Source organism: Cornus florida, unplaced genomic scaffold (assembly GCF_030987335.1).
Source record: "Cornus florida cultivar Cherokee Brave unplaced genomic scaffold, ASM3098733v1 CherokeeBrave_3.0.0_Hap2_Chr08, whole genome shotgun sequence".
In the NCBI taxonomy this organism is placed as follows: domain Eukaryota; kingdom Viridiplantae; phylum Streptophyta; class Magnoliopsida; order Cornales; family Cornaceae; genus Cornus; species Cornus florida.
In genome coordinates, this window is record NW_026775578.1 from 14,710,150 (window position 1) to 14,731,088 (window position 20,939).

The window sequence follows — 20,939 nt, forward strand, 5'->3', positions numbered from 1 at the left end:
ATATATAAATATATATATATATAGAGAGATAAAGAGGGAAAGTGCACCTGAAAGATCTTGTTAACAAAATCGATACACAGAATGAATCACCAACAGAAATTTGCAGAGAAAAAACGTCGATCTGTGGTTGCGAAGAACTCTAGGGTTTCAGATTCGGGTCACACAAATACATAACAGAGAGAGGATTGAGCTGAAAACCAAGTACAGGAGGATTGATCGATCTGTAGCCTAGCAACGAAGTTGTAAGGAAAAGGAAGAAGAATCGCTCATGAAATAACCTCCAAGGACCTGCGCGAAGAGAGAGAAAATAAGGCTGAAAATGGCTAGGTTTTGTAATATATGTATAATGTAACGAGAGAGGGTTGAGATTGAAACCAAATACGGGACGATTGATAGATCTGACTAGCAACGAAGGTGTAAGGAAAAGGAAGAAGAATCGCCCATGAAATCGCCTCCAAAGGAGCTGCGCGATGAGAGAGAAAATCGATGAAAAATGGTTAGGTTTCTGATATGCGAATTTTTATACTTGATATCACCACTACAGTTAAATAAGGGTTGATATGGTTTTGGTTTGGGTTGATATGGCTGCTACAATATCCGATATCACCCAATATCACCAAATCTTTGATATGAGTTTTGGCCCAAATCTCATAATGTTTTTACACTGTTCAATATCACATCAGCCCACTCCAAACATGATATTGGCCCAAAAATGAAACCAAAACATGAAAACAATAACAGATATGTGCCTCCAAACAGGCCCTAAGATTCTCAAAACTTTTATGATATATAGCAGGTTTGCTATAAGTTGAGATATTGAACAATTTTTTGGATTTTTGTGCAAAATGGCCTTAAAAGTCAAAAAGTTGATTAAAATAAGGACATTAATTTGTTATGTCAAAAAAACACATTTTTAATGAAATGTAACATTAGAACATAATTGCCATATACTTTATCATGGAGAAATAACATTTTACATTGAAGATGCTTTAATAGACCACTCCTCAGTGCAAATAATAATAATAATAATAATAAAATATTTAGTGTTGGAGTTCACTTCAATGATTGAAAGCGCGTGCACAATCTCATATTACATGACATTGGAAAAGAACAAAAAAATACAAGGGAACTCATGTAAATGAAAGAAAAATTAATCCAGGAAAAAAAAATGAACCTCATAGTTCAATTATTGACGTCATACAGTTAAGACTCGGGACATATTACAATTATTCGGACGCACTAACAGCGTCGATCACCACCGTTCGATCTGAATCAGCAAAATCATCACGTACCGTCTATAGTTACAGAAGAAATGATTCAACCACAACAACTCCAATAGTCACCACCATTCCATGCATGGTGAGACTAACTGCACCGTTTTGTGTAATTGGAGTACTAACCGTGGTCGGTGCCTTCTCCTTTGCCGGCGGCGGCAACGGTACTGGTGCCGGTTCCGGTGCCGCTGTGGGTACCGGAGTACCAAAAATTTTCCAAGGAAGAAGCACATTGTCCACCTCATACACAGCAATCTGGTTGTCAGAATAGAATGGGGTAGATACATTAGTATTCATAACACCAGTCGACACGTTCAATTGGTTGCCGGCGATGGTCACGTTAAGTGGGAACTCACCGGGACGGGTTTCTCCGGCTTGTGTCCTCAATGGATTGCTCACAGTTTGGAACTGCGATGTGGAGATATAGGTAGGTACGAAATGAAACTGCACCAGCTCCGACTGCTTTAGATCATCGAGAGAGTTGATAGTGCCCGGCTTGAGGTTGGAAAACGCATTATCGGACGGTGCAAATACAGTTAGGCCATTGTTTGAGTTATTGAGCTGGGAATTGATCTGGGCATCCACATGCGTACTTTTCAGTAACCGGATAAAGAGCGAAAAGTGGCCACCTTTTTCGAGGATTTTGGTGATGTTGGGCGGACCTGCAGGTGCTGGGGCCGCTGCTACCACCGGGGACACTGCAGTCGGTACTGGGGGCGCTGCTACCACCGGGGATGGTGCAGTCGGTACTGGGAGCACTGCCGGGGACGCTGCTGGGGACTGAGCTAGGGTTGTGCTGAAATGGAAGTGGAATAGTAGTGTAAGTGAGAGAAAGAAGAGAATCCGGTTCATCATTTTCTTGGTTTTTGGTGTGGCCTTGAAGGGTTGCTAAGAAATATAGAGGTTAACTAATTAAATGGAGGAGTGGCCTTGATCGAATAATGTATTGATCGAGTTGGAGATGGGAAATAGGAGGAGAGATTGAGAGGCTTTATGGAGAGTTTGGGAGGATAATATTAGGTGAAGTGCATCCGTATTAGCAGAAAACCAGTTAGCATCCTAATGTGGTATGGTGGATATATATCATACAAGGTTGCATGGTTTTTTCATTTGATATATTAAGTATCAGTGCTAACAACTTTTTTTTTTTTTTTTTAGGATAGAAATTTTTTGTCACAATCAAAATCGACATCATTCACATGAATAACATGTTTGATCTATTCAAGTATTTTTTAAATTTCTATATGGCATTTTATTATGTATTTAGCAGCAATCACGAGTGGTGGCAAGATTAATTGCGGTTATGTATATATATATATATTTTTTCTATTTAGTTTTGGTGGTGACATGCATTTTTATGATATGTCACGGTTGCATGTGGACTTCTAGCTAGTTCTATTAGGGCAAGAAATAGAACACGCATGACTATAAATGTAATTCAATCCAAAATCTATTTGAATGAATCTGGTTCTAGATTTTGGATCCGAAATATATGTATAAAATAGGCAAAATATGAATATTCTTTGAAAAAATCCACAATAGGTTTATGTTGGACTCGAAATTAACACAAAATAGATTGAATTTAAATTGATATCCGATCCAAATCAAACATAAATATTTTACTTTATTATAATATTTGTATTGATTATTTTGGTCCATATGCATATGATAAGCATTCCATCCAAATATAGGTAGATAGGAATCTTAATCTTAATACTAAAATGTGGAATTGGAGTTGGATTCACATGAATCTGCTCCTGTTTGCTTTGCAGTGTACAAATACAATATAAGTAAATGGCATTCACGTTGTGTTTAAAAGTCTGGAATTTAGAATCGGAGAAAATTTAATCATTCACCTTTACGCTTTTCATTATCTCTATTTAATTTCTAATTTAATTTGTAAATAGTGTTAGAGTCGATCATTTGTCAAGAATTTATACTTCATTTGTTTCAAAAAAGTGAGGAACCGTGACTCACAATTTTCTAAACAGAATATCTTTTTTGAACAAGAGAAAATATATAATAACGCCTCGTCCCTCTAAGCCCAAACTGGCTTTGTCCTTGGTTACATTCATCCTTCTTCTTCCTTACCACAACCATCTCTTTTTCGTTTTTAGGCAAAAAAAATTGTTTCATCTGTAGACAAAATTGATGATTTCGAGGCCCGAAAAAAGGACAATACCTTATTTCGGCTCTCAATCTATAGTTCTCAACCAACATATTCACTTCGTTTATTTTAGTTCTCAACCAACATATTCACTTTTTTTCTTTTGTGATCTCAATTAAGTCATAATAATAATAATAATAATATTTGTTATTATTACTTTTGGTCGAAATTATCTTTTCGCACACGACACATGTAAGTATAAATTTTATCTGCATAAAGTACAATGATTGTTGGATATATACTTAAATTACATTTTACGGTCATTGTAGTAAAAAATTTCTTTTATATTCATTGTGAGCAAGGGATCATTGTGCATTTATACAGAGACATATACACACGAGAGGGAGAGCTACAGAGAACTGTAGAGATAGACTAAAAAAAAAAAAAAACTTACTTTTGCTCCAACTATTTTAGAGTGTCTAATGGTAGGGAGAGGATTTAAGTATTAGGAAATGAGGATAAGTTGGTCCAAAGTATTAAGGATCAACTGATAATTAAAAAAGTGAACAAGGTTTATTTTGTCATTTCATTACAAGAAAATATTAGTTTTGTCATTTTAATAATAGTAATAATAATTAATAATATTTTTGGCTAAATCGATCACATTTTAAATTAGGCTGAAGTCTACCAAATTTCAGGTGGGGCAGAAAAAACCCTACCAAATTTCAGGTGAGGTAAATAAAACTTTTACGGATCATTTCCAGCCAAATAACCCAAATCTTTCTTTTAAATTTTACAAATTCTAATGGTATAGTCCGATGAGTAATGATATAACTACCGAAATTAATCCGTTGAATAAGAACCGGATTTGACGTGGAGAAATCATCAATCCCTTAAACATGATGGATTGGAAAACAATAGTTTAACGATTGAAAAAGGTCTACTTTACCCTCAAAAACTCATCTTATCTACATTTCAAAGCCTTCTATTTGTTCTGTCTAAAATTTATCCAACCTGCGTGAAATCTCTTTTCCATCTCTATGTAATCTCTGGGTGGAATCTCTTCTCCATCTCTGTTCACTGTCCTACCCACTGTCATCATCCCTTTGCTTCACATCTCTCTGGACAAAAAAACCTTTCTCCATGACACATTCATTTTCCATTGTTTGAGTTACTCATCAAAAAAGACCCGAGTCAACAGATTCCATGACATGTACCAATAGATTCGCTTTCCTTCACAAAGCCCTAAATGAAGTTTAGAGATTAGGCATATGTATAGTAACACATATGCAAAATTGAAAAGTGAGTCCGAATAGGAGAGAGAAGAGAGAAGAAGAATTGGGATTTCTTTGTTGGGTTTGATGAGTAACTCTGTTTTTCCGGCGAGTTGCAAAATTAAATGTTAGATCTGTCGTCATGGTGGGCAATTGCGTATATGCATGGTTGTTATTATTATTTTCCGGTTATTAATTATTGGATTAGAATTTAATGGTTAAGTATTAGATGGAGAGAGAAACTTACGCAAGGTCAAGCTGTTTTAAGGAGTCTGATGTGAACTAAGCCACATCAAATTCGGTGCCTTTTCGGTAATAAAGATTCCGTTGTATAATTATTCAAACAAAAATGACCTTATAGTTTAACGGAGAATCGAAAAAGAATCACCAAATTAGCATTGAATTTGATGTGATTGGTCATTCTGATGATCACGTATTAAACAATTATTTTTAAAAACTATTTAAATAAATGAAGTGGACAAAAACATGTCATATTCAATACTTATTCGAGATTAATTCATCAATTATCCCATCATTATTCTTTAATCTTTACCTATCATTATTCTTTAATCTTTAGATTAGACATACTCTGTATTACAATTATTCCGAGAAACTAACGGCGTCGATCCATTACAATTATTCCGAGAAACTCACGGCGTCGATCACTACCGTTCAATCCAACTCAGCAAAACAAAAGGACCCCAGATCTCAGTCCAGTATGTCCAGCTGGCACAATCATCACTGTCTATTGTCACACAAGAAATGATGCTGCAACCACAGCAACTCCAACTGTCACCATTCCATGCATGGTGAGACTAACTGCACCGTCACTGGAGATTGGTGCCGGTTCCGGTGCCGGTGTCAGTGTCAGTGTCATATTCTTCTTCTTCCTCAGTTTTAGCGGTGCTGGTGCTGGTACCAGTTCCGGTGCAGGTGCCGGAGAAGCGAAAATGTTCCAAGGAGGAAGCACATAGTCCACCTGATACACAGCAATCTGGTTGTCCGTATAGATTGGGGTAGATACATTAGAGTTCATAACAGCCGTAGACACGTTCACTTGGTTGCCAGAGGTGGTCACATTTTGGAACTGTGTTGTGGAGAGATAGGTAGGTACGAAATGAAATCGCACGAGCTCGGCCTGCTGTAGATCACTGAGAGATTTGATAGTGCCGGGGTCGAGGTTCGAAAACGCGTCATCGGACGGTGCAAATACGGTTAGGCCATTGCTCGAGTCCTTGAGCTGGGAATTGATCTGATCATCCACATGGGTACTTTTCAGAAGGCCGATAAAGGTCGTAAAGTTACCTGCATTTTCGAGGATTTGGGTGATGTTGGGCGGACCATTCGGTACTGGGGACGGTGCCGGGGATGTTGCAATCGAAAATGGGGGCGGTGCAGATGGTACTGGGAGAGCTGTCGGGGATGCTGCGGGGGACTGAGCTAGGTTTGTGCTGAAATTGGAGTGTAATTGTAGTGTAAGTGATAGAAAGGACAGAATTCGGTTCATCATTTTCTTGGTTATTGGTGTGGGGTTGCTTATAAGAAATAGATATAGAGAGATGATCTAATTAAATGGAGGAGTGGTCTTGAATGGTGTGTTGTGTTGGAGAGATTGAGAGGCTTTATAGAGAGAGTGGGAGGATAATATTAGGTGAAGTGCTTCCATTTTAGCAGAAAACCAGTTAGCATCCAAATGTGGTACCGTGGATATATATCATACAAGGTTGCATGGTTTTTTCATTAATCATCATTATTTATCAGTGCTATAACTTTTTTTTTTTTTTTAAATTTTTTTTTTTGTCTTTTACGATGGAAATTTTTGTGGCAATCGAAATCAACATCAATGCACAAGTCCAATAATATGTTTGATCTATTGATCAAGATGTTTTTTTAATTTGTATACATATTGCATTTTATATATATATATACATTTAGCAGGTGGTGGCAAGATGAAAATTAATAAATAAAGAAGAAAGTTGTTTTTATTTGGGTTAATTTTATCGACACTTCTTTAAATTTGGTCAAATAAAATATTGAAACATGTTTCCAAATTACTACCACTTATGTTCAATTTTATTTTTCTTTCACTAACATCTTGAAAAATATATGAAAAGACAATTTTACCCTTAATTCTTTAATACTGTTACAGTTTTTATTCTAAAACATCAACAATCTAAAATGACATAATTGTTCTCATTAATTACTCTTAGTTACCCACCCCCATATTTACATTCTTCAAGCTTTTTCTTTTCAAATTAAATCCATGATGATAAGCCTCAAAATACTCTCTTCACCACCACTGTTCCTTCCCAGGCTTAATCCCAGCCTATCTTTCCTTCACTAATTTATATTATACAACTATAACAAATCAAATCGTTTTCATTTTACAGCAAATTAATTAGTGTGGGTGGTGATGTCTATGAGAAGTTATATATATTATATGGTGATTGATTATTATTATTTTTTTTTATTTTTTTTTTTAAATACTTAAATTCACTACATTTTTTTGTTGTGTAAGGGAAAAAATAATATTGCAAGAATTGTATGAGTCCGGTGTGAGTGCCGTCTGAATTTGACCGATTTATCCTCCTGAATTGTAAATTCCAATAGAAAGCTAAGCTTTAATTATTCAATGTTCTACATATTAGGAAACGTGCTAGTTTTAAAAACTTTTTGAGGGATTTAAATTCATAGATCTTGATTCATTACATAGAGACAAGTTTTATGCAAAAATAAAAATATGATGTATCATTCAATTAATGGATTGAATACTTACATCAAAGGTCTGAGTAAACTTTTAAAACTTTCCTCTAAAGTGAATGTTCTCACTTATTGTAAATCCCTTAGCAAGATGTCTTCTCCTTAGATCTCCATCTTCTTGGTAATTATTTTGCCTTTAGGAATCACTCATAAGCCTCCATGAATTACCTTGGAAAACTAGGCTTGTGGGAGCCTCTATTAGATGAGACCATAAACCCTAATTTTCTAGAGAGAGAAAATTTATTCCTTTTTCCTTCTTATAAAAATCACCCACTAAAATATACATAGACCATGTATATTTATAGGCAACATAAAAATAAAGAAAAGGAAACAAATAATTCTTCTCAATCTCTAATTCACATGTCTCAAATCTAATATGATTCCAATATCAAGTTGGGCTATGAGTGAGAATCCATTGGGCCTATTATTTTATTGGCTACAATGAATTAATGATTGGCCCGGTCCATGGACCCAATTAAATTAATTCATAAATTAATTTCTACTCCACTAAAAGAAATTAATTGAACTCCAATTAAATAATAAATAACCTCTAAGTCAATGTTGCACTTTGACCCCTCTATGCATAATTAGTTATCGGATAAATAAAGCCATCAATCCGACTACTTAATTAATATATCTATTTTGGTACCTCTGATTATTTCTGACTCGATCACAATAAAACATTTGTTTGACAAAAATAATAATTTAAATAAATAAATATATAATAAATCATTTTGTCTAAAAACATACGAAGGCCTTCGAATTTACTTTGTGATCAACCATAATCAATACAAAATAAATACAAGTAGCAATGATGCAAATATTGAAAATATAACCCTCTAACTATTAATTACATAACTACCCAAAGTGTCGGTCTAAGGATGCCGAAGAATCCGCCGAACAAATCAAAGTAATTATTAATTAATAAAAGAGTCTATACTTTTCTCATGCTTAAGAGTCAAATGCCATGACGGTGATAGGGAGTAATTGCATACGACGACTCTCGCAATATATCTCAACCTAACGCGGATCCAGTTCAAGTCTTAATTAATTATGAGTCCATCCATAATTACCGACTATGAACAATTTATAATTACTATTTATATATCATGCATTGATTGCCATCACATACATATATATAAATATTTCTTGTAATTACATGGACATTATCAATTTCATAGTGAATCGAAACATAATACATTGAATTCACCAATTATATAAATTATAAATATTTCAGATATGTCAGGAACATATGTCACTATAATCCAGATAGGAATTTGCTATGCCAGGGCATATAAATCCCAACAGCTCCCACTTGCCCTCATAGCCAATTCAAATTGCACCTAACTCCAATATTATCCAGATGATGATCAAAATTATTGATCAATGACACCTTTGATAATGGATCAATAAAGTTGTGTTCCAATGCAATGTTCTAACTACAAGTGCATTTTCTTACCGGACAATATCATGTAGAACATGATACTTCCTCTCAGTGTATCTTGTTCCTCTATGGAACCTTGGGTCATTGGTTTGGACTACTTCTGCACTATTGTCGCAATATAGCTCGATAGGCTGGCTAGTATGCTCCACAACCTCTAAATCAGTGAGATCAAACCAATAGGCTTATATTGCCACCTTTAAGGCTGCAATATATTCCACTTACAGGTTTGAGTCAGCAGTTGAAATCTGCTTAACAATCTACCAACTGATCTCCCTTCCATTAAGTGAACATACACTAAGTCATGAACCTCATAGTATCTACTTCTGATTGAAAATCAAAACTAGCATACCTGACTAGGACCATATCATCACATCCATAAATGAATATGATATCATTGGTTCTCCTTAGGTACTTAATGATATTTTTTACAATAAACCAGTTGTCAAGTCCAGTATTGGACTGATCTCTACTGACTATCCCTACTATGTAGCGGATGTCCTGTTTGGTATAGACCATGGCATATATGAGACTCTCATATGCCGAAACATATTGTTCCAGTCTCATTTGCTCAATCTCCTTTGATAGTCTTGAAAAACTACTTACTAGAGAGAGCCAACCATATCAATAAAGCAAGAACTCATTCTTTGAGTTATGCATACCAAACCCGGTCAAAACTTTATCAATGTAGGATTATTAAGATAAGCCTATTTTCCTTTTACCCTGATCTTGCAAAAGCTTGATCCTAGAAATCTAGCTTACATCCTGAAAATCCTTCATTTAAAAGTAATTGAACAACTACCTCTTTATTGATGACAAAACTTCCACATCATTCTAAATGAGTAGGATGTCATCAACATATATAGAATTAGAAAAATAATGACATTCCCTTGTACACTCATGATTTATTCACTAAGAAATCTTCTGGTATCTTTTTGTAGATTAACTTGCCTTCCATAGGAATCACCCTACTAGAAAGTTCTACAAGATCCTAGAATTTATTAGAATACATAGATTCCAACTCTGATTTCATAGTAACTCACCAAAACGATCTGTATCCACATCGGTTTACGCTTCCGTGTAGCTTACTGGGTCCAACTCATGTTTAACAGGGATGTCCATAATGGTCTCACCTAAAAACATGATTCTGTCGAATTGGATGATAATCCTCCCACTACATCAATGTACCGATGCAAGAATCTGTGTAGTAGATGATGCTAACGCATCAATAAGGAATTCATATATCATTCTCAATCTCTATAATAAGTGTGTTCACATGTGGTACATCTGGTACTCATACCAAATTCTCTAACATTATGCTACTAGGTATGTGATTCATAATATGATTCTCCTATAGATAAACAGTGAGTGAAAACAATCAACTTTTATCTTTGAGATCATAAAATAATCCATCCTAGTGACATTTAGAGTAGCTATCAAATCTAGCATGCCTATGATCTGATTCCAACTTACTTGTCCATATCAAACGCACATGTGCAAGACTACCCCATATGTGCATATGATTCAAACTAATATTTAGTCAAAAACACAGCTCAACGGTATCCTTGAGACAGACTAAGATGGAATGCAGTTCATAATGCGTATCGATGTCATTAACGCTAAACTCTTAAATGAAAGAGATAATGTGGCATTACTGATCATAGATCTAACCATGTTAAGTGGAATTCTGTTATTCCTATTTGACACCTAAATTAATTTAGCGTCAATTGCGGAAAACTGGTACACAACACCCTTATTGACCATATAGTCTTTGCACTATCCCAAGAAATACTCAAATACTCGATCAGATCGAAGTGTCTTGATAAGTTTACCTAATCTGTGCTCCACATCAGTCTTGACCCTCTCGAAATATACCAAAAGTATAAGACTTGTGTCGCAACAGGTAAATTTATCCAAAACGTGAGTAATCTTGATTGGATGTTCATAAGACTACACGTGTACGTGTGTACCGACTCCAATTGTTCTTTATGTCTATTTCATTTGGCTGATTAAGCCCTTAGAGTTATCTATCCTTCAAAACAAGATTCACAAGTTTGGTTTAGGCTCCTCTGCCTTACTAGGTAATAAACCTTCTTTAACCAATCTTTAAATCTCATTTTGATTGATTATAACCCAAAAATAGACACCAAAAATACAATGAGTCAGGAATAACAAATTTTCTCTTAACATTCAATCTAGAAGATGCAACATTAGTTTCTACATCCTACAAATCTTAAGAGCTTGTGATTATAGTATATTAACCATCTTTCAATGCACCAGAAGCAATCGCATATCTATTCAATTTTATAAAACCTGTTTTACAAAATAACGATCTAGTTTTTATAAACCAAAAGTGAAATAAGAATGAGATTGCGTTTCACTTCTGTGCATAAAGATAGTTCTCTAATACTAATATCCTTATACTCTCTAATTTCAGATGTAATACTCCCACTGACTTAATTACAACTTTGGCATCAGGTCAAAAGATAAATATATATCCATATCATCAAGGCTTCTGGATTCCTGAAATCCTTACAAAAAATTGCAAACATGTTTAGTGGCTCCAGAATCTATCCATCAGGAATTAATAGACGCAACCACATAACATGGCTCAATGATTAAATATATATTTTCCTATGCCACGTCATTGCTTAAACAGTTCGTCCTTTAGTGTTTTAGTTAGCGACAAAAGAAACAGTTTTCTTCGCCCTCAACATACACTGCCTTATTCCCTTTAAACTTTTTGAATACCCATGTTTTGTGCTAGTCTAGTCTTATTATCATTCTTCTTCTTTGCTTTGCCCGTCCACTTGGGCCTAGAAGAAGATGATATAGACTAGGTTAGATTGATAGGAACGCCCATACTCTTGATTATCCCTTCATCTGTTACCAATTCTATAAGAATATCAGCGAGTGTGAACTCAAACTGATTCCTTATTTAGTTCACTCTAACAGAATCGAACGAGTTCGGTAACAAGACAATAATCATGTCAACTTGAAACTTACCACCCAAGTTAGCCCTATTGATCTCCAGCTAATTTTAAATAATAAACAATCATTTTCCAAAATTTGATTTCAAACTGGAGTTCATGAGGCTATCTTGATGGTATTTAAATTTGACACAGTACTTAGGCATATGCTCTATCTAATCTCACCAAAATATCTCATTGACATTTAATATGATGCTTGAAGAAAATAAAATAATACAAATGTTAGCTTTGGAGTATATTCGAGCTAAACTCTAGAATATTGCACCAAGTCATATCATTTGCCTTATCTAATTTATTAAAAGCATTAATGTCAAATTTGGTATCTCAAAGTAAAAGAGATAGGTATAAGAGTAATAAACACATTTTGTACCCTTACGTTGTGAATAAAATATCTAAGTTCATTTTCCAGTCATTATAAATAAGGTCCAATATCATAGAATATGTAAGCAAGCAGAAAAACTGGATTAGACATAATTAATCTGAATATAAATGCATTCATACAATATGCAAGGTGAACTATTAATAATGTCATGCATATTTAAAATTAAAATGAGCTTGTTAACCACATAATACAATAAATCTCAATCGAACAAGAGATCATTATCATTATTGGTGAACAATCCCTTTTAATTAATGCGGGTACCTCAACTCTGTAGCATAATAAATCAACCAATCAATATGTCAATAACTTATCTTGTTGGAGGAGTTCATTATTACTATTGTTGAGATTCATTTACTATTAGGTGAGCACTTCCATTAAAATAGTATGTGGGTCCCTTAACCACTGCATGAAAAATCGGATAATCAATACACCAATAACTTATTCGGTTGGCGAAGTTCATTATTGCTATTGGCGGGCAAATCCCATCATCTCCATATCTCTTAAGACAATGCCTTGTCTATCTATATGAAATGATTCCCGATTATGTTTAGCCTTTCTAAAATCACCTAGTGTAGACCACTCCGTTGGGGAGCTAACACTATTGATTTTAGATTGAGTGTATAACATTATTAATGCTCTAATGAAAAATAAAACATTAAATATGTTGTCATTATAATCTAGACTCTTTAAATCATGCGTAGGGCCTTATTTTTAAAGATCTAATTACAATGAACATTTAATATTTTTATTTTCATGAGACAACCATTCTTGTAATATAAGACTCTTCAAATCATGCGTGGGGCCTTATTTTTGAAGATCTAATTACAATGGTTTTAATAACGAAGGCCATGGGGTAATGTATAAAAATCCCCGCTCCCACTCAATTTTTAGTCATTAATAATTAGGGTTTTCAATTTACATGATATAATGTATGCAAAACGTTTTGATTTTAATCCCATTAAATTTAGAAAATATTTGGACTTTAAATGATTCACTAATATTTAATTTGAAGCACACTTTAAAAATAATTTACAAAAATAATTTTTCGTTTCCCAATAAGTGCCCTCAAATTAATTAGTAATCTAATCCAATTAATTTTCATAATTTAATTAATGTAAATCAAGCCATTTAAATAAATATCATGGATCCAATGCATGAATAATAATTAATTAACAATTATATATTCCATGCATTTCATACATCGCATAAATAAATAAATAACAGATAAAACAAATAAAACGGCCAATGGAATCAGCTTTTAACATTTAATTGCTCTAATCACTGCGCGAAGATCTTCCATCAGCTTGCAAACACCTACAGGAAGCTGGTAGGCATCTGGAAAAGCAAAACAGTGCTTGGAACGCGCCCGGAGAGTGTCCAGCATGTCCCCACGCGCTCCCACGCGCTAGGGGAATGGACAGGAAGTCTCCACGCGCTACTGGAAAGTTCCAGCGTGTGCCACGCGCTCCCACGCGCCTGCACGCGCTGGAGGGATGATACAGCGCGTGCCACGCGCCGGCACGCGCGCGTGTGATGTACTTGCTTGGCCTGGCGCGTGCTCCTCACGCGCCAGCAAGCAGCTGATCTGGCGCGTGTGGAACACGCGCCAGTTGCATGTAAGGTGCGCTGCACCTGATTCCTCTCTCCAATCCAACCGTTGTGGATCCGTGCGCACGATACTAAGGTGTACCTTACCGCACTTGATCCTCCTCAATCCCTCCGGCTCTACAGTCGTTGCCGACGGCGCTCCGGTCGCCGGGAAGTCGCCGGAAAACCGCCGAAAATAATTAAAAATTCCAGAAAAATTAAATTTAAGCCCAAAAAATTTCAGAAAAATTCCAAAAAATTCCAGAAAATTCCTGAAGCCTAATTTAATCCTCTTGAACCTTCTTGAAGCTTCATAACATCCTTTGATGAAATTACATGGCTTTAAAAATATTTACAATTTGAAATACAATGGAAAAAATTAAATTACATCATTGAACTTTCAAGCGGCTAAATCAAAGCCTTAATTACATTCATCCAAGATAAAATTACATTCAATATTCCTATAAGCTTCATCCATGGTCCATACATACATCATCATTCATTCACAATTATTCATACATCATCATGTATCAATATATATCAACATATTAAATCATACATCAACATACATCAATAAAAAGATATATGAATATAATTTTGGATCCATGAATGATGATTTTCATAAAATCATGATCTCTAGTAATGAATCAAACCATACTCTGATACCACTGTTGGGAAACGTGCTAGTTTTAAAAACTTTTTGAGGGATTTAAATTCATAGATCTTGATTCATTACATAGAGACAAGTTTTATGCAAAAATAAAAATATGATGTATCATTCAATTAATGGATTGAATACTTACATCAAAGGTCTGAGTAAACCTTTAAAACTTTCCTCTAAAGTGAATGTTCTCACTTATTGTAGATCCCTTAGCAAGATGCCTTCTCCTTGGATCTCCATCTTCTTGGTAATTATTTTGCCTTTAGGAATCACTCATAAGCCTACATGAATTACCTTGGAAAACTAGGCTTGTGGGAGCCTCTATTAGATGAGACCATAAACCCTAATTTTCTAAAGAGAGAAAATTTATTCCTTTTTCCTTCTCATAAAAATCACCCACTAAAATATACATAGACCATGTATATTTATAGGCAACATAAAAATAAAGAAAAGGAAACAAATAATCCTTCTCAATCTCTAATTCACATGTCTCAAATCTAATATGATTCCAATATCAAGTTGGGCTATGAGTGAGAATCCATTGGGCCTATTATTTTATTGGCTACAATGAATTAATGATTGGCCCGGTCCATGGACCCAATTAAATTAATTCATAAATTAATTTCTACTCCACTAAAAGAAATTAATTGAACTCCAATTAAATAATAAATAACCTCTAAGTCAATGTTGCACTTTGACCCCTCTATGCATAATTAGTTATCGGATAAATAAAGCCATCAATCCGACTACTTAATTAATATATCTATTTTGGTACCTCTGATTATTTCTGACTCGATCACAATAAAACATTTGTTTGACAAAAATAATAATTTAAATAAATAAATATATAATAAATCATTTTGTCTAAAAACATACGAAGGCCTTCGAATTTACTTTGTGATCAACCATAATCAATACAAAATAAATACAAGTAGCAATGATGCAAATATTGAAAATATAACCCTCTAACTATTAATTACATAACTACCCAAAGTGTCGGTCTAAGGATGCCGAAGAATCCGCCGAACAAATCAAAGTAATTATTAATTAATAAAAGAGTCTATACTTTTCTCATGCTTAAGAGTCAAATGCCATAACGGTGATAGGGAGTAATTGCATACGACGGCTCACGCAATATATCTCAACCTAACGCGGATCCAGTTCAAGTCTTAATTAATTATGAGTCCATCCATAATTACCGACTATGAACAATTTATAATTACTATTTATATATCATGCATTGATTGCCATCACATACATATATATAAATATTTCTTGTAATTACATGGACATTATCAATTTCATAGTGAATCGAAACATAATACATTGAATTCACCAATTATATAAATCATAAATATTTCAGATATGTCAGGAACATATGTCACTATAATCCAGATAGGAATTTGCTATGCCAGGACATATAAATCCCAACACTACATCCATCTCACCTTTTCACAATCTTTAATAAAATTATTCTCTTTTATTAATTATATTTATTTCTCTTTAATAAGTGTAGGGTAAACCAAAACTGCTCTATTGCTATAACTTGGTGGTGTCAAATTTTTTTCTTTTAGTTCAGTGCAAGTGTGTGTGTGTGTGTATATATATATATATATATATATATTCATACATATAAAGTTAAAGTTAAAGGGTATTCAAGTCATTTCAATCATTTTGGTAAGTCAAGATAGAGTCAAAAGGGTAATAATGTCATTTTATAAGCAAAAGTGTTCGAACACCACTAAAAAGTAACATTGGAGTGTAAGTGAAAAACAGACTAAATGTTTATAGTTTTTATTATTATTTTTTTTTTTTTTGTGGTAAAAGGCATTTTTATGATATGCCATACCTTTAGATGAGGACTTGATGAAATAGAAAAAGTATAATTCAATCCGAAATCTATTTTAATGATTCTGGTTTTTATATTTTGAATCCAAATTATAAAATAAGCAAAATAAAGAAATTCATTGGAAAAATTTACCATAGCTCTAGGTTGGTATAATGGATAGACGCTTGTCTATTTATTCAAAAACTCAAACTGTTGGGTAATGCTGCACGCGCATACCCACACACTTCAATCACCATCCAAATTCGATGTGGAACAAGTTTCACTTGTAACATTCTCCCCCACCCAAATCTGCGCAAAGTTCTCGTTGCGGTCGGACCACCTTTCCTATTTGGAGATAGACCCGGATGCCTTCTAGGTCAGACGCTTGGCGTGACACGTGATTAAGGATTGAGTCTGATTCTGATATCAACTGTAACGGGTGGACGCTTGCCTATTTACCCAAAAGTTAAAATTGTTGGGTAGTGTTACATACCCACTAATTTATACACACTTTAACCTTCATCCAAATCCGACGTGAGGCAAGTTTTACATGTAATAATTGAACTCCATATGAAAGTAGGGTTGATTGTCAATTTCGCTTCTCCTTTAGGTGTTAGTCCCGATTCGTCATCACTTAAATAAGTTTGAGGTCATTCAAATAAGATTAGGGACTTGTTTGGAGAAAGAGTTTAAAACCCTTCAACTTCCAAGTTTGGGGAAAGAGTTTAAAAGCCGTCAACTCCCAAACTTGCCCCCGACTATAATGAATATATAAATAAGGATTCTCTTTAGTAATAGTTTTATTTTTCCTTTATTTTTTTAATAATAAATTTAATTTTAATATTGTTTATTATTACGGTAGTTGAGTATGTGGTTATAATTAATATTTTTTTTTGTAAAATTTATCTTACATTTGTTGAAGTTTGAAATATTTTTCTTACAAAATATGTTTATCGGATCTCCCTAAACCGGCCCCAACTCCGATGCGGGATGATATGGGCAGGATATAGGTTTGAAAAAAAATATTTGTCCATGCGACTGGTTTGAAATAGGAGTACCTTATCCCGAATCCATCCGTTGACATCATTATATGAATTGGCATAAATTAAATAGATCGAATTTAACTGGGTATTCAATCAAATTAATTAAATAGATCGAATTTAACTCAGTATTCGATCAAATTAAAAAATATATATATTAGTACATTATTTTTGTAAGTAGAGATGAGAGTTGAAATATTTCGGTTTCAAATGGGCACACTGGCACTTGACGCTTGGGCAGCCACGTAGAAGTTGGTTCGGTGTCGATTATTATTTCTCTACTAAAATATTTGTGTTGATAATACAGGTGGAATACGCCTCACTATATGATATGGATTCTATCCACATTTGGATAGAAATTTTAACACTAAAATGCGGAGTTGGAGTTAAATTTACCTGACTCTGCTGGTGTTTGCTCTATTTTAATATTTTAATAATATTATTATTATTATTTATGTCACTGATGGTGAGGTCCTTTTCTTAGAATACTTCGTAAACCAACAAACACGTTAAGTCACCCGTCTTACATGCACAGGGAATTATTGAAAAAAAAAAAAAAAAATTTCCTATGAGGGGGGCCAAAGAACTTCCAAAATATGAGGTTAGAGTTAACCTTGGAAATTAAATTATGCTTGCATTCACATTCGCATTTTTTGTCTTTAGTCTAATCTCTACTAGGATTATCTAATAGGCATTTTGAATTTGAAATTATAATAATAATATATATATATATTTTTTATGACAAAAATATTAAAGAGTGGTGTAAGACTCAAACACAAATTCTCAAAAATAGACAGCAACCCAACCATTCGATCAACACATCATTTGCAAAATGAGCAAGATTTATTTTGTCATTTCCTTAGGAGAAAATTTTAGTTTTTTAATTTTTTCACTGACTGACTTTTAGTGCCTAACTATAAACTAACATGCTGAGCGAACTTTTTAACCTTGTTTAATCAGTGAGTAAATAAGAAAAACCACAGGTGGTCCTATAAGAAAATCATCTATTCTAAGTTTCGGATTGAAAGCATTCTTGGCAAAATAATGCACAATCTCAAATTACATTGAAGTTGGAAAATATCAAAAGAGATGCAAATTACATGAGAGTTGGAAAAGAACAAAAGAAATACAATTAACCAGCAAAAACAGATGTTAACACACGCGCACACACAAATAAACAAACAAAAACAAAATTGAACCTCAAAGTTCAATCTTGACATCATACAATTAAGACTTGGACATATGACAATTATTTGGAGGCACTCACAGCGCCGATCACAACCGTTAAATCAGACTCAGAAAATTATATTGCCCACCAAACAAATTGACACCAGACCCAGTTACGTATGTCCAGCTGGCACAATCATCACCGTCCATGTTCACAAAAGAAATGATGCAACCACAGCAAGTCCCATAGTCACCACCGTTCCATGCATGCTGAGACTAACTGCACCGTTTTGTGTAATTGGAGTACTAACCGTGGCCGGTTCCTGCTTCTCCTTTGCCGGCGGAGGCAACGGTACTGGTGCCGGTTCCGGTGCCGCTGTGGGTACCGGAGTACCAAAAATTTTCCAAGGAAGAAGCACATTGTCCACCTCATACGCAGCAATCTGGTTGTCAGAATAGAATGGGGTTGATACATTAGTATTCATAACACCAGTCGACACGTTCAATTGGTTGCCGGCGATTGTGACGTTAAGTGGGAACTGACCGGGACGGTTTTCTCCGGCTTGTGTCCTCAATGGATTGCTCACAGTTTGGAACTGCGATGCGGAGATATAGGTAGGTACGAAATGAAACTGCACGAGCTCCGACTGCTTTAGATCATCGAGAGAGTTGATAGTGCCCGGCTTGAGGTTGGAAAACGCATTGTCGGACGGTGCAAATACAGTTAGGCCATTGTTTGAGTTATTGAGCTGGGAATTGATCTGGGCATCCACGTGGGTACTTTTCAGTAACCGGATAAAGAGCGAAAAGTGGCCACCCTTTTCGAGGATTTTGGTGATGTTGGGGGGACCTGCAGGTGCTGGGGACGGTGCTACCACCGGGGACACTGCAGTCGGTACTGGGGGCGCTGCTACCACCGGGGATGGTGCGGTCGGTACTGGGAGCACTGCCGGGGATGCTGCCGGGGACTGAGCTAGGGTTGTGCTGAAATGGAAGTGGAATTGTAGTGTAAGTAAGAGAGAGAAGACAATTCGGTTCATCATTTTCTCGGTTCTTGGTGTGGCCTAGCTTGAAGGTTGCTAAGAAATTAATAGATATATGGAGGTTAACTAATTGGAGGAGTTGCCTTGAATAGTGGTATTGATCGAGTAGGAGATGGGAAAGAGGAGGAGAGATTGAGAGGCTTTATGGAGAGTGTGGGAGGATAATATTAGGTGAAGTGCATCCATTTTAGCAGAAATTAAGTTAGCATCCTAATGTGGTACGCTGGATATCATACAAGGTTGCAAGCTTTTTTCACTTCATATCTATTAAGTATGAGTGCTAACAACTTTTCTTTTCTTTTCTAACTTTTTTTTTTTTTTTTTAGGATGAAAACTTTTGTGATAATCAAAATCGACATCAATGCATAAGTTCAATAACATGTTTGATCTATTCATGCTGTTTTCTAATTTGTATATGGAATTTTTTTTTAATGTATTTATGTGGCAATTAAGTTGATTTTCTTTTTTCTTTTTAAATTGTGGTTATGCACTTTAAAATGTCATGATTAAATGTGGTCTTTTAGCTAGGGCATGAAATAGAATAGGCTTACTTTTAACTAGTTCTATTAGGGCATGAAATAGAATAGGCTTCACTAGAAATCTAATTCAATGGAAATCTATAATTAATCTGATTTTACCTCTTTGATCAGAATTTACTCCTTCCTCTCAATAAAAATGTTCAAGTTTTCAATTTTAGTTGTCCAAAATAATTGTCACAATTGAAAAGTCAATGTATTATTTTTTGTAATATTACCAATTTAACTTTTTTACGTTAGATTTATAAATATTAAATCATCACATCATTATGAAGTATGGATCCACTATGGATAAATTTGATAATACATTCACTATTAATGCAATAAAAAATACTAAAAATTATTATCTTAAAAAATTATATTCCAGAAAAGGGACATTTTTTATGGGACCAATGAAGTATAAAATGGGCAAAATATGAATGTTCTCCACCATAAGTCTAGACTGGACTTGAAATGGACATAAAATAAATCAAATTTAAATCCATATCTGAACCAAATCAAACACACACACACACATATATATATATATACACACACACACACACGAATATATGTGTTGGGTATTTTATCGATCGAAAATGCATCGGTATATGACAACGATTCAATTCGCATCTAGATAGGAAACTAGTTTTGCAAATTTTGATTCAGGTGCAGCATTGTTGGAAACTAGTTTTTCTACTTAGGATGATCTTGCAATTTTGGATCAAAATTGAAGTGGGTCCTACTAAGCTTTTGAGGTAGGTCCATGTTAGAACACGTTCCTCTTTGATCAAATAAGATGTGGGAGGTGAAAATCGATTTGGGGGATTGAAAAATGGAGGAAACTATTTGGGATTGAGCCATGGGGCT

General features: G+C 34.6%; 3 protein-coding genes across 3 annotated transcripts; all 3 read right to left on the minus strand.

Moving 5' to 3' along the window:
- Positions 1–1,063: 1,063 nt before the first annotated feature.
- Positions 1,064–2,129, minus strand: LOC132269756 (fasciclin-like arabinogalactan protein 12). The gene has a single exon (XM_059771006.1). It carries the CDS (start codon positions 2,127–2,129, stop codon positions 1,302–1,304), a length of 828 nt encoding a protein of 275 aa, XP_059626989.1. The 3' UTR covers positions 1,064–1,301.
- A 3,277-nt stretch (positions 2,130–5,406) lies between these two features.
- LOC132269757 (fasciclin-like arabinogalactan protein 12) lies at positions 5,407–6,165 on the minus strand. The gene has a single exon (XM_059771007.1). It carries the CDS (start codon positions 6,163–6,165, stop codon positions 5,407–5,409), a length of 759 nt encoding a protein of 252 aa, XP_059626990.1.
- A 12,178-nt stretch (positions 6,166–18,343) lies between these two features.
- On the minus strand, positions 18,344–19,832 carry LOC132268431 (fasciclin-like arabinogalactan protein 12). The gene has a single exon (XM_059769279.1). The coding sequence runs from the start codon at positions 19,552–19,554 to the stop codon at positions 18,724–18,726; it is 831 nt and encodes a 276-aa protein (XP_059625262.1). The 5' UTR covers positions 19,555–19,832; the 3' UTR covers positions 18,344–18,723.
- Between the last annotated feature and the right edge of the window lie 1,107 nt (positions 19,833–20,939).

What these genes read in the sequence shown, in the direction of transcription:
- LOC132269756 (XM_059771006.1), bottom strand. Translation starts at nt 2,129, where the DNA reads ATGATGAACCGGATTCTCTTCTTTCTCTCACTTACACTACTATTCCAC.
- LOC132269757 (XM_059771007.1), bottom strand. Translation starts at nt 6,165, where the DNA reads ATGATGAACCGAATTCTGTCCTTTCTATCACTTACACTACAATTACAC.
- LOC132268431 (XM_059769279.1), bottom strand. Translation starts at nt 19,554, where the DNA reads ATGATGAACCGAATTGTCTTCTCTCTCTTACTTACACTACAATTCCAC.